Source organism: Psittacula echo (assembly GCF_963264785.1).
Source record: "Psittacula echo genome assembly, chromosome: 7".
NCBI lineage: Eukaryota > Metazoa > Chordata > Aves > Psittaciformes > Psittacidae > Psittacula > Psittacula echo.
The window spans coordinates 22,982,369-22,996,113 of NC_137740.1; the positions used below are offsets into that span (position 1 = coordinate 22,982,369).

The 13,745-nt window shown below is 41.7% G+C and overlaps 1 protein-coding gene across 1 annotated transcript; it reads right to left on the reverse strand.

The window, feature by feature from the left end:
* Positions 1–521: 521 nt before the first annotated feature.
* SOAT1 (sterol O-acyltransferase 1) lies at positions 522–12,391 on the reverse strand (the record flags this gene model as incomplete). Its single annotated transcript, XM_080622959.1, has 13 exons — positions 12,243–12,391; positions 12,091–12,150; positions 11,560–11,667; positions 9,570–9,852; positions 8,585–8,663; positions 7,810–7,891; positions 7,049–7,094; positions 5,828–5,957; positions 5,346–5,443; positions 4,649–4,747; positions 4,100–4,235; positions 1,431–1,576; positions 522–578 (listed from the first exon to the last, which is right to left on the reverse strand). The coding sequence occupies exons 1-13, from the start codon at positions 12,371–12,373 to the stop codon at positions 522–524; spliced, it is 1,455 nt and encodes a 484-aa protein (XP_080479085.1). The 5' UTR covers positions 12,374–12,391.
* Between the last annotated feature and the right edge of the window lie 1,354 nt (positions 12,392–13,745).

Below are 13,745 nucleotides of genomic sequence, written 5' to 3' on the forward strand. Positions count from 1 at the left end.
ACGAATACTTTGGCTATCTTCAGAGCAAGGAGGCAAATATACTGTTGCTCTGCCACTTGTTCACATCCTAGCAGCAGAAAGGATGATGAAGAACACAAGTTTTGTGGATGTCCTGTTATGAAAAGGAAAAAAAAAAAATTGCAAAGGGATGGCTAATGTAGGTGGACGGATGCCAACAATGAGCTACTAGCAAATCTGACTAGCCTATCTGTTGTCCAGAAGAGCAGCAACAGGGGGGCACCCCTGGATGAGTAGGATTCCAGTAGACACCCTTCAGCTCAATGTTTTACTGGCATGAAATGGCTCAAAGTGAGACAGCACGTACTAGATGCTGCCTAAAGCCTGTTGCAAACCAGGTCAACTGTTTTGCCTCAGTAATGTTTAAAAAAATTACAGTTTCTCCCCAATAATGAGGAGGCACAACTTCCCTTAGAAAAATCCGTAGTAAGTTAGGTCATTGGTCCAAATACTTGGAGGACAACTCTGATATTCTGTGATGACATAGCCAGAGCACACCATTTTTACATCTTCATATGACATGACCATGAGCGTGGTTTTAAGTAGTCCAGGAATGTGGGCTGCAAAACATGGAGAGGCAGTAAGTTAGTCACAGGCCAACTGCACCAGCTGTGTGTGGTCCACTGAAGTCAAATTTCCCTATGGGAAAGATCAAACTGCACTTCCACACCCTGCAACCCTATTATTCTTATCCTCACTTAAACAGTGCGTGGAAGTGTAGCTATAGCCACAAGCCTGCCACTCACCTTACCCCCAGCCCTGATTCATCAGGTAAATGCTGTGTCTAGTAGTACATTGTGTCAAGAAGCCAGTCATTTATGACTGTAAACTCTTAGTTGACGAAAACCAAGCTTTTAAAATAGAGTTTGCCTGAGGATACCTTGGGTTAAAACTGCAATCAACTAGGACAGCAAGAAGTTTTACATAGAATAGAATCTGGTACCAAGAAAATGAGTTGTAAGTCAGAGAAAGTAACACCAACTAAACCCCAAACTGATCATTTACAGGCAACCAATTCTCACTGCCACCCACTCTAAGCTGGGAGAGACACAATAGGCTCTGTTTTTTGGGAGCCTCTTAGAAAGGTTTCTACTGACCTCACTAGCCAACTGCTGCAGTTCCATTCACACAGCCTGAACTACCTAGTGTACTCACAAGTACTGGCTTATGTCCTCAGAAATTAAACTGAGGAAAACACACCCTCAGTTTCAAGTAGTGAAATACTATCAGCATAGAAAGAGCACTAATGAGAGCACTTTTGTTAGGCAGTTTCCAGACTAATTAACTCTAAATGATCTGATGCAACATTGCCAGAAAGACTCGTGCCATTTAACTTCTGCCCTGTCGCCACAGCAAGAAGGAACAAGCCACTCACATGGTCAGTTACCCCACGGGAAAGATCAGTCACTCACATTTTCCACAGGGCAGTAGTTGCGAGCATACCACTCCTGACTATAGAGGCAAATGATGACACCTTGGCCCAGGAAGAGGGAAGTCCACATGATCACATTCCAGATGGGGCCCTTCCGACGGTCATTAAGGATGAAGTTGAAGACCACTGGGAACAGACAAAAAGAGCAGCACCATTCAGAAACAAATTAAGGATTAAAGAATTGAAGATCAACTGATTTCCCTGGATCTTTACCTCCCTTCATTTCATCTCTGGAGCAACAAGGCTGCTCCATGAGGTCAGTATAGTGCAAGAAAATCTGATTATGCTTGGCAGTAGAGCAAATACTATGAGCTGATTTGACATTTACTTTCAGTAAGTTTGCCAATAAGCTCCCCCAGCTGTATGCCTCTGGGGATCAATACTATTATGCTGGTAACCAAGACATGCTGGCAGAGGTGTCTTAGGGTTTGAGAGCCCTGTAACTCATTCTGACTCAAAGCCTAAAATGAAATGCAAGAGCTCTAATTTCTAAACGGACTCTCTTCCTCACTGTAGTAGCAAAGTCATACTTATCTTACACTATAACTCTAAAGAGGGAGATTTCCTGCTGACAACTCAACTAGGTTCTTAATGACTTCTTTTCTAGGTTCTTAATGACTTCTTTGCCTCGGTCTTCACTGGCAAAGGTTCTGACTGCACCACCCAAGTCTTGGAAGGCAGACACAGGGACTGTAAGAATGAAGACCCTAGGCCCACTGTAGGAGAGGATCTGGTTCAAGACCATCTTAAAAACCTAAACGTACACAAGTCCATGGGACCTGATGAAATCCATCCGCAGGTCCTGAAGGAGCTGGCGGATGAAGTTGCTAAGCCACTGTCCATCATATTTGAAAAATCATGGCAGTCAGGTGAAGTTCCCGATGACTGGAAAAAGGCAAATATAACCCCCATTTTTAAGAAGGGAAAAATGGATGACCCGGGGAATTACAGACCAGTCAGTCTCACCTCTGTGCCTGGCAAAATCTTGGAGCAGATTCGCCTGGAAGGCATGCTAAGGCACATGAAAAACAAGGAGGTGGTTGGTGACAGCCAGCATGGCTTCACTAAGGGGAAATCCTGCGTGACCAATTTGGTGGCCTTCTATGATGGGGCTACGAAACTGATGGACAGGGGTAGAGCAGTTGACGTCATCTACCTGGACTTGTGCAAAGCCTTTGACACAGTCCCACACGACATCCTTGTCTCTAAATTGGAGAGACATCAATTTGATGGGTAGACCACTCGGTGGATAAAGAACTGGCTGGATGGCCGCAAACACAGAGTTGTGGTCAATGGCTCGATGTCCGGCTGGAGACCAGTAACGAGTGGTGTCCCTCAGGGATCGGTGTTGGGACTGGTCTTGTTCAACATCTTTGTCGGTGACAGGGACAGTGGGATTGAGTGCGCCCTCAGCAAGGTTCCCGATGACACCAAGCTGTGTGGTTCGGTTGATACGCCGGAGGGAAGGAATGCCATCCAGAGGGACCTTGACACGCTTGTGAGGTGGGCTGATGCCAACCTGATGAAGTTTAACCATGAAAAGTGCAAGGTCCTACACCTGGGTTGGAGCAATCCCAGGCACAGCTATAGGTTGGGCAGAGAAGAGATTCAGAGCAGCCCTGTGGAGAAGAGCTTGGGGGTGTTGGTTGATGAGAAAATGAACATGAGCTGGCTGCAGTTTGTGCGCTCACAGCCCAGAAAGCCAACCATATCCTGGGCTGCATCAAGAGGAGTGTGACCAGCAGGTCGAAGGAGGTGATCCTGCCCCTCTTACTCTGCTCTCGTGAGACCTCACTTGCAGTATTATGTGCAGTTCTGGTGTCCTCAACATAAAAAGGACATGGAACTGTTGGAACAAGTCCAGAGGAGGGCCATGAGGATGATCAGGGGACTGAGCACCTCCTTTATGAAGATAGGCTGAGAAAGTTGGGGCTGTTCAACATGGAGAAGAGAAGGCTGTGTGGAAACCTCATAGCAGCCTTCCAGCATCTGAAGGGGGCCTACAAGGATGCTGGGGAGGGACTCTTCATTAGGGACTATAGTGACAGGACAAGGGGTAATGGGTTAGAACTTAAACAGGGGAAGTTTAGACTGGATATAAGGAAGAAATTCTTTACTGTGAGGGTGGTGAAGCACTGGAATGGGTTGCCCAGGGAGGTTGTGGGTGCTCCATCCTTGGCGGTGTTCAAGGCCAGGTTGGACAGAGCCTTGGGTGGCATGGTTTAGTGGGAGGTGTCCCTGCCCGTGGCAGGGGGGTTGGAACTAGATGATCTTAAGGTCCTTTCCAACCCTAACTATTTTATGATTCTAAGATGTGGCAAAGAGGAAGCACTACTAAGGTACTGTCACATGAACAGCAGTGTTTCATATACTCTTCCTCTCCATCAACACCTTACTCATTTAAGTCTTAAGCTTGCAAACCCAGAGTGTGTGTGTGTGTGTGTGCAAATGTATCTACTGAGCTACTTTGCTGCAGAAATCCCTTCACAAAGTTTGGACTAAAAATTGGAATTCTTGGACAAGAAACAGTTCTATGTGTTAGTGCCTAGATAACTGTCATCATTATCAGAAGGGCAAATCATGCTTGTTTAAAAAAAAGCAAACCACAAAACTCACAACCCACTCACATATACTCTCCTTGAAACTTACTTCCAAAACACATAAACAGGCAGAAGAGAACTGGATAGAAGAAGCCGAAGCAGATGCTTAGAACATATTCGTGCACAGCAGCTGACACTGTGAAGACAGATAGCATAGCTGCTGCTTTGAACTTCTTACCAAAAAACTGGAAGAGAGAAGAACACCAAATATTATATATACATGAAATGCTAAGTGCTTTACAGAGCGCTGTAGATTTTAGGTGTTTTTCTTCAGGCATATTTCTGATCTCCTGTGTAAGTACTCATGTTGAGCCCACTCATGAAATATCTACCATAGCTCATCAAGATAATGCAACATCAGTTCAGGCTGTTGAGTCAATCCTCAAATTCCTACATCTCAGACCCACATTCTGCAGACATTAAAGACTTGGAAATGAGCAATGGACCTCTAAAAAGCACAGTGACTAACCACAACAGCTGAGGCAAGATATGTTTTTGCTTCTCAGTGGACAGTGATGCTGCATCTTGACAAATGTACTGTCTTCCCCAGTAGTTAAATGTTTAATAAAACAAAAGAACACATTTTCTTGGTACTCACCCAAAGAAAGTCCCTGTAGGCATAGTAATAGAGCCAGTCATGTACTACCACGTTCCAGGTTCGGTAGTAGTTTGCATAGGAAGTGGAATTCCACCAGTCCTGAAAGCACAGTTGAAAGACTATAAATGTCATTAAGCATAAAAAATTCTACAGGTATTTGCTAGGATACCAAGTTGGAAAATATTGATCTGAATAATACCAAGCAAACGTAACAAGATGTGCCATGAAATAATGCTTTCCATTACACTTTCAACATTCTGCTCTGTATATCAAAATTTGATTTCATCTCAAACTGCCGTGGCTAAGATGATAAAGAATAAAAAGAGTTTGAACAGAGCTACTGGGTAGGACCACTGGCTGGTTCTGTTTGCTCACAGAGTATGTTACCTTAAAAGCAATTCAGACCGCCAACTAGAAGTCAGATTGGTTTTACAGCACAGCAACAAATCTAAGTCCTAGCAGCATAAACCAAGCAAAACCCTGTGGATGCTTTGTTTGGTAAAACAGTCTTCAATTTCATCATAGAATCATAGAATAGTTAGGGTTGGAAAGGACCTTAAAATCATCTAGTTCCAACCCCCCTGCCATGGGCAGGGATACCCCACACTAAACCATGCCACCCAAGGCCTCATCATCCTTCCTTTTCATTAGGAAAAAGAATTTTAGAAGCTTTATAAACTGTGACTCCTCTTCTTACCTTGTAAAACATCCTATCTGCAAAGCGCAGCATCTCAGCAAACGCATTGAGCCAACAGTGAAGGAACGCAAAGAAAACCAGGAAGAGAATCAGTACACCTAGAAACAAGGTAGATCCAGACTGGTTTTGTAGTGTTTTCCCCCAGCCATAAGCAAGAGCATGTTATACAGTCAAGACTGTTCCTATAGGTACTGACACAGATGAACTTTCTACTACCTATACAAAAAAAGCAAAAGCATTATAGCTAGGGCTCCACAGAGCCTAGAATTTGACTTTGAAGACAGTTAAATTTAAGCCCAAGTTTTGGTTTTTTTTTCTGTGCTGCTGATTCTAAAGGTTAACAATGTAATGCTGCCTTAAGTCTGTCCACAAGACCTCTTTTGCTGATCTCTTCCTGTCATGAATGCATCTCATATGAAGCAGTTCCCCTCCCTTCTGCCTCTTCCATAAAGATAAAAGTCACATATGAATCTAGGTCATACCTGGCAGAATGGAGTTGAAGATGCAAAGGACCAGCCCTCGAAGATTGAAGGTTTCTTGACTACTGTTGCGAAACTGAGGAATGCAGAGTCTCACAAAGATGTAGTAGGCATAAAAAAGTGAACCAAGCACCTGGAACGAAAAAGAAAATTTGATTCCATTAGAGAAATGCACAATTAACACATCACCACTTGACAACTCTGGGATAGGAACAGCATCTGCCAAAACAAGTGGAAATAATTTATTTTATATTGCTGCCAACAAAATTCCCTAAGGGTCCAGCCAGAAAGTAAGCCACAACCATCTCTGTAGCACATTAAAAGCCAGGAGCAGAATCAACTTCTCTTTACTACTACAGCAGCTCTAAGTTTCTCCTAGTCTTATCAATTCAGAAGTTATGACACAGAAGATTTGTGCCAAGGCCAAAGAAGGTACCCTTGATCTAGGCCCTGAAACAGATTTAACTACAGTAAGTATTTTTCAAATATTAAAGCTTACTTCTCTTTTATCCCAAAGGGGATGTTTACAGGCCAAATCACCTCAGGCCTTCTCTGGCTAATGAACCTACATTTTGGATTAGGGTCAAAATGCAAGTCACTGCTTTAAGTGCTTTGCCTGCTGTAAGACAGGTGTGTGCTTTGCCACCCTCTTTTGCCAAAGAGCAAGCAGCCAAAGGCCTTTTCATGCTTTTTAATTGTTTTGATTTTTAAACTATGAATGCATCGTCTGAAAGTAAACGTTTCACACAAAGCCACTACTTGGAAACACATCCACAAGAAGCTATTGAAGCTCACATCCAGAAATGTGAAGGTCAGGTCAACCTTAAGCTCAAATAAGCACTGAAGACTTGGACTCCAGGCCTTGTTATTTCAAAATTGGTCCAAATACCTGCTGACAGGTAGCTGTGCCAGTGCATTACAGTACAGTATTAGTGTAAAGAAAGAGGGCCAGAACATGGATACTGCACTCCCCATGTACATGTGGCTTTTGTTTGTATGGAATGGACTCTAAAGGCTTACTTAAAGCAATTACTTTGGGGGCTTTTTTTGACACAACCATTAATGCAGCACAATCACTGTTTCTTTTTTTAGTCACTAAAAAGTATTCTATTTTGGTAAGCCCCCACCAAGTAAACAATGATTTAATGCCAAAGGGAGAACTGCTGAGCAACACAGTTTAGATGATCTCCAAAAGTGCATTCTTCAGAAAGCTGCACTACTCACCTGTGCAAATTTGGTAGCTACATAGCCCCATCTTATTGTGGGATTCCTAGGAAAAAGAACATATGATATCACATCTAAATAGGAGCTCAAAGCAGAAAAGACCTCCCTTTGGTTATTGATTTTTACTGACCTATAACCTTACTCTGAGAAAAAATGGGGCTTGAATTCCTGAGTTCTTAATCTCCTGATATCCAAGAAACATCTGCCAAATTGCTGGTTCCCCCCTTTCAACTACAGCAGGACAACTATGGCAATTCCATAAATGGAAAATTATCTGGAGGGCAGCATTATGCAATTACACAGGAGGTGGTAAGCTGCCCAATAGTCAGGTAAAGGACTGCTGACTTGACAATTGTCAAAGTGCAATACAGCAAAGTACAGAAAAGTTTGGTAGTTCCCAGTTTTAAAGGCTTCAGCCTGCCTCCTCAAACTCAAGAAAGAGGCAGGGCTGCTTATTAACACCACATAAAACAACACACAAAGTACTGCAGGAACTGTGCATCATCAGATACTCTGTAGCATGCTCTTAATTTGTTTCAAGTGCACTTCCTGAAGAAACAAAACCAGAACTGTAAAGTCAAAATACTATTAGGGTTAGAGTGAGTTTTCATGACCAGGTCCTGCCCTTGCCATGTTACTGACTTAACTACATGTTTATGAAAGCTATAACGCATAAATTTAATCCATCACATCCAGGGATGCTTAACGTTGGCTTCAGGTTTTAGACTACTTTGATGTTCTATTGGTGTTGCTTACATTACCTGGGATAGTTGTCTCTGTAGATGAGGGTGGGAGCAAAGAGGAAGTACAAGTACTGAGAAATTCTGGGAATAGGTACTGTGCCTGGAAGAGGGAAATAAAAATTAAAAAAGAACACTGTGCAATCTTTTTGCTTACTCATGGTTCAGTTCCCCAGTACTCTTTCACAACACAGAACCCTTACCACATCAAAAAACTTCAGTCTGGAACTAAAGGTATGGGATTTGCAGAAAATAAATCAAATCAAGAAGACCTGTCAGACAGAATTGCCATGAAGCATAGTTTACAAGTGAGGGTGACTAACAGTAATGCAGTGCTAACACTTTGGTATCACATTTATTCCCCTGAAAGATGAAGCTGTAAGGCCTGTATCAACATGTGGGTTCATGTTCTGCTCTGGCATGCCTTACTGAAAGAGCTTCTGTGCCTCTACAATTGCTGTCATTTCAACTAGAGCACTGAATTGGAGGTGTGCAGGCAGCCTCAAAATACCTTTTACTTCTAAAAGCAGAAATAAGGAATCATGTTGAAGAAAGACTTAAGATGAAGAGATGACTTAGACCTGAACAACAGTCTAGCTCATTGCCTAATATCAAATAAAAAGGTTTAGGCTGAAATAATGATGCAGAAGACCAGCTTAGAGCCTTGTGACACCTCCATCTAAAGTCACCTATTCAAATCCTACCTCTCCATTTCAGAAGGGGAGCTCAGAGCAATTGCAGGGGAACAAGAGCTGGTTATGCACTGCTATCAAAAAAAGGACAGCAAGTTACTCACTGGACTTGTCCTTTACAGAACATAGGACTCTGGGTACATTTTCCCGGATGAATGAATGAGCCTTCATAACAAGACGAACCTGTAAGACCAAGAACATAGCAGTTTAACACCCTCACTTTTCAAACTTCTCAATAAAGACCAGATCAAACATTTAAAGCAACATCTTCAACATCTTTGTTTCTTTCTAATTTACCCCTTTTACAAGGAAAGTCTTGAAACTGACTCTTTGAAATTAGATGTGTTCTACAGCAATTACCACCATGCTGGAATAATGTGGCACCCCCCATAAACAGTCCACAGCTGTCAAACAGGGCTTTTTATTTCATACTGAAGGACCAAATGGAGGGTTAATCCAAAGTTAATTCTTCAAACCTACACTCATCTCTGACCATCCCTATTATAACCTCATGGTCTGACCAGTCCTCTACACTCTGTCACTCTTCCACTCTTCCTCCCACTTCCCTCAAAAAAAGAAAATTCCACTTTCAATAATGTTATGACTACAGGACAAAGACAGTTCCTTCTTGGGAACAGAAAGGGAAACAGGAACCACTTGCTGACCACATACTTCCGCTTTTCTTTTTCTTAATTTTTTCTTAAGAGGAATATCATAGCTTTCTTGTGAACTATGGCATAACAGTATCTTAAAGTTGGATTTAAGCAGTTAGAAATCCACAAGTCAACTAGAAATCAATGGAATTTCAGCCTTAAAGTATGTCCAGCAAAAACTCACAACAAAATCTTAAATACAGGGTAAACAAAACAACCAAACAGACCAATTTTCCAAGTAAAAATTAAGCTTACTATCTATTTTTTCTCATTAGACTTGCTGCATGTAAGTCTGTTTTCAAGTCAAAGACAAACTCCATCTACAGCCCTGGCTTAGTTTAATGACTAAAGCAACACTTGACTCCTTAGGAAAAAGGACACTTTCCATTCTGAAAACAAGGTTCAATATATCCAAAGAAACTGGGTAGGGACTTACCTGTTCCAATATTACAATGAAACGGGAAGCTGGAGGCAGGGCATATGATACAGCAATATAGGTTGGTCCCAATCCCAGTCCAGCTGTTTGGAACAGTGTGAACAACATTCCATAGCAGAGAGAGCGGATTGCCCGATGAGAGGAACTGCAATAGCCTTGGGCCCACCAGACAAAAAGGTTGTATGGAACAGTAACTGTGGCACAGAACATGCACAGCCAAGTACAGAAGACTATTGGGAACTTTCCAAAAACAAAGACCAAGAGGTCAAATCCTAGGACCAGCCTAGAAAGCAGAAGGAAAGATAGTATTTGGTGTCCACTGTTTCATTAGAAATATTTCTACTCCCCTAAGAGGCCATAAAATGCAAAGCTTCCACATGATAATTGTTTGACAGTGTAGACAGAAGTGATTGTGGGGATTTTCATCTCAGAAACAGAGGGCAGTCCGTGGCAGATTTAAGTGACCAGCCACAAGTGTGTCACAAAGTGAAAGAAGAAGGACTCATGCCATCAGCGCTGTTAGGCACAGTTTACCTTCAAATCCCACAGGGCTTAAGCACATCTTTAAGATCAGCATGTGCTTTAGAAGTATGTTCAAGCTCATCTCTAAGAACAAGTGTGTGACTAAGCAATCCATTGCTGAACCAGGGTCCAAAAGAGCTTTTGAGGAACACTCCCAGGACATCATCACTATTACACAAAGAATCAGTTCTTCACAGGGGTTTAACATCTAAAGAGGCTTTTCTCAATCTCTGTGGGCATGGAGATATTATAACACCCAGCACTTAAACATTGTTTAATTCTGCTTTGTGAAATCTGTACGCATTCCACATGGATTCAGTTTAGAGGTCACCCAAAAGGCTTAAGGTCATTAAATGGTCAGTCCAAATATGTCCAACTGGTGTGCACCAGGTACTTTAGCTAATTAATCAAGCTTAAAACTAAAGGATCTTCAACCTTACTATCAAAGTCACCAGTGCCTGCTGCTACCCATAAACAGCTCCTCTTTTCTGACCTTAGTTTAGAACTTAGTATTAAGCACACCAACACAATCTGTTCCCATGTGGAGGCTCACTTGCAAACCAGATTCAAATTATCAGATCTAGCGGAGAACACAGCAACAATTTTCTTACTATTTTAAGTAATCAGAGAATCCAGCCCTATTTGTTTTAGAGATAAATATCTCTTCTCCTCCAATGTCCATACACTAAGTTAGGGTCAGCTAAATAATATTTAATGGTGTATGAGCCTGTTCTTATATCTAGACAAGAGGGACAATTATTATAACTAAGATACAGGTCTGGTTTTGTACACTGAAGATCAGATAATCAACAAGATAAACATGTAATCCTACTTGTGTACATGGAATACAGCTTGCCAAGATACTGTTTAATGCAACAAGCAAGTGTGAGGAAACCAGTTTTTCATTCTTGTTTACAACTGGCTACCTGCAAAGCACAGTCTTAACAGTCTGTGCCAATATCCTTGAGATTTTTCCCTAAAGAAAACAAAAAGTTCTATTTTTATTTAATCAAAAGTACAGTGTTGCAGAACTGTCATTTTTTAGCAGAGGAAGGACTGCTGAAATATTAGCTTTTCTACACCCAGTCCTCCTTCAAGCAATGCAAGCAGCTGAAAGCTACCACTTTAATAAACATATTCAACTAAACCAGTCTACATTCAGTAATGACCCCCCTCCTTTTGCTGGTCTTGGGATGAACTAAGCATGTTAGGCCAAAGTGTGCTGGCCACAATTCTCATGGAATACCTGTAGGATATTCCTAGTATCTAGCTTGAAATTACCATAAATCCTGAACAGCAAATTTCTGCATATATTCAAAGCATATCAAGTTTAAAACGCTTCTTCCAACAATATCTCAAGGAAGTGTGCCCCCTTCTTTCTGCTCCACTCCGCAGTTTCATGTACCTCTGGAGCCTTGGAAGCAAGCATTTGCCAGTCCTGATCCCTGTCTTTCTGAAGCATTCTTACCTTCCTTCATCAATGAAGTCTACTAGAAGTGTGCTGAGGATGAAGACAATGAGAAGAGCGATGAACATGTGGTAGATCGTCCTGATGTGACTTACTTCAAACAGCTCACTAAGGGAGAAATTCAAATGCTATCAGGCCATTCCCATAGCACATCACATCTCCAGTAGTTTAGCTTTCAGAGTTCCACAGTGGGGTAAGATGACATCAGTGCTATCCCAACTCAGGAGACTACAGTTAATGTAGAACTTGAATGCCAGTCTACACATCCTTGGTTTATCCTCAGACAAAGGATAATTAGCCATTATCTCAGCAATACTGAAAGGACTGTAATTAACGTTTACATTCAGGGAAGCCTGAAGGCAGTAGTAGACATTTTAGAAACAGAGAAGCTTGAACACATTAGTCCACATAGGTTTGAACATAAGGCCACAAGTGGTGTTGGGGAGAGCCTCTCAAATCAAAGCCTAGTTAGTTTGTTATCTGGAGTATTTTCAAACAATTTGATTGAAAATGGGGAGTTAAGTTACTCACTCCAAAAGGGACCTCCTGGCAGTAAAGATCTTCCCGTGTTCTGGAGGGGCCCTCAAGGTCCTGCAAACAAAGAGGAGAACATTTGAGAGAAGAAAGGAAATAAGGCTTTCAGGCAGCATTCTTATTACAGGAACACCTTAAAATTTACTTACCTGGCTTTGAGCAGTTCCTTCTCTGAACAGGAAGCTGGGAATAGGGAGGCTGAAGATGAGGAATCCAGGAGTGCCGATTTTGCCACCAAATTGTTCACAAATTCTGTGAAGTGACTGTCCACTTCCTTCATGAACGCTGGCTTCAATTGCTGACAGTAAAAACAGAGCAGAGAAGTGGTTAACAATCTAGATGATTTTTTTTTTTTTAAACATTCATATTTCTTTTTATCCCAGAGCAGGACAAAGCAAGGCATCAAGAAAACATTCCTGCATCATCTGCCAACAGCTGGAGCCAACTTGGACAGGGCTGGGTCTTATCCTGTCCTGTTCACACACCTCAGGCCAAAGAACTTTGAATAATAACAACATGTCTCTTCTCCATCAGATGCAACACAGAAGCAAACACTGATCTTCATATGTATGTCTGGAGGGGCAAGTATTTCACATTTAGAGTGCCAATGAGCCCCAGAAAACATTTCTCAATTTTAACTAGTTACATCCTTAGCATACAAAACAAGTACAAGATGATTTACTTATAAGCCAATCTAGTGTTACTGAGGGGAAAATTGTCCTTGTGCTTGTGGCTAAGCAATTGCCATTGATTTTCTCACACCCTAACAGAGGTGATCTCAGTGATGTGACTGTAGGAAGTAGGACCAAATTTACCCTGCCACTGCTACCACTGTTTGAATGAAAACTCATGTACCACTGAAATTACAGAATGCACAGAAAAGTTTTAGTAGAGCAACAGACAGAGTAACATTGCTAAGCATTTAGACTGAGCAGTGAGAGACAAAAACCTGGTAGGCAGCAGGACTGAAGTTTAAGAATTCATGGAATCAGGTATCTCAGCTGAATCTCCTACATTCCCTTTTCTTCAGACAGCTTCTCTACTAACAGCCAGTTGTGACAACGTTGAACCATTCTTAGCCTATTCTTATTTTTTTCTTCCATTTTAATAGACAAAAGTAGCTTCTGAAGCATGTGGTTTACTAGAGGCTTTGACTTCTAAAGGTGCATCAAAAGCCAGAGATGAGCACCCTTCTCTACCATCTTCTTTGAAAAATGGGAGAGGGGGGGGAAAAAAAAAATGGAAAAGATATAATTAGCTGAGGATAAAGCAGAGGCCACCCTGCTCAGAGCCTGCTTGCTTCACCTGGTAAAAGAGTTTTTTCTAGAAAAAGAAAAACATTACTTAACTCTCCCAATAATAAGTTATCTAGACAAGGGCTATGGTTAATCTTCAAAAGGCAGATTGCAAAATGATACAATATTCTTACACCCCTTTCATTTTGCCTAAAGATGAGCATGTGTAATTCAATCATGTATTTTCCTGTCTGAAATATACTTAATCTGCTGCTTAGTCCATTACAAACTTTCAAAGACCTGATCTCCCACACCCCAGGCAGAATTTTTAAAACTAGATCCATTTAGGAGAAACTTAATAAAAAAGTTCAGTTACTTATTTCTGCAGAAAGTGCTACACAGAGCTCTGGAAACCTT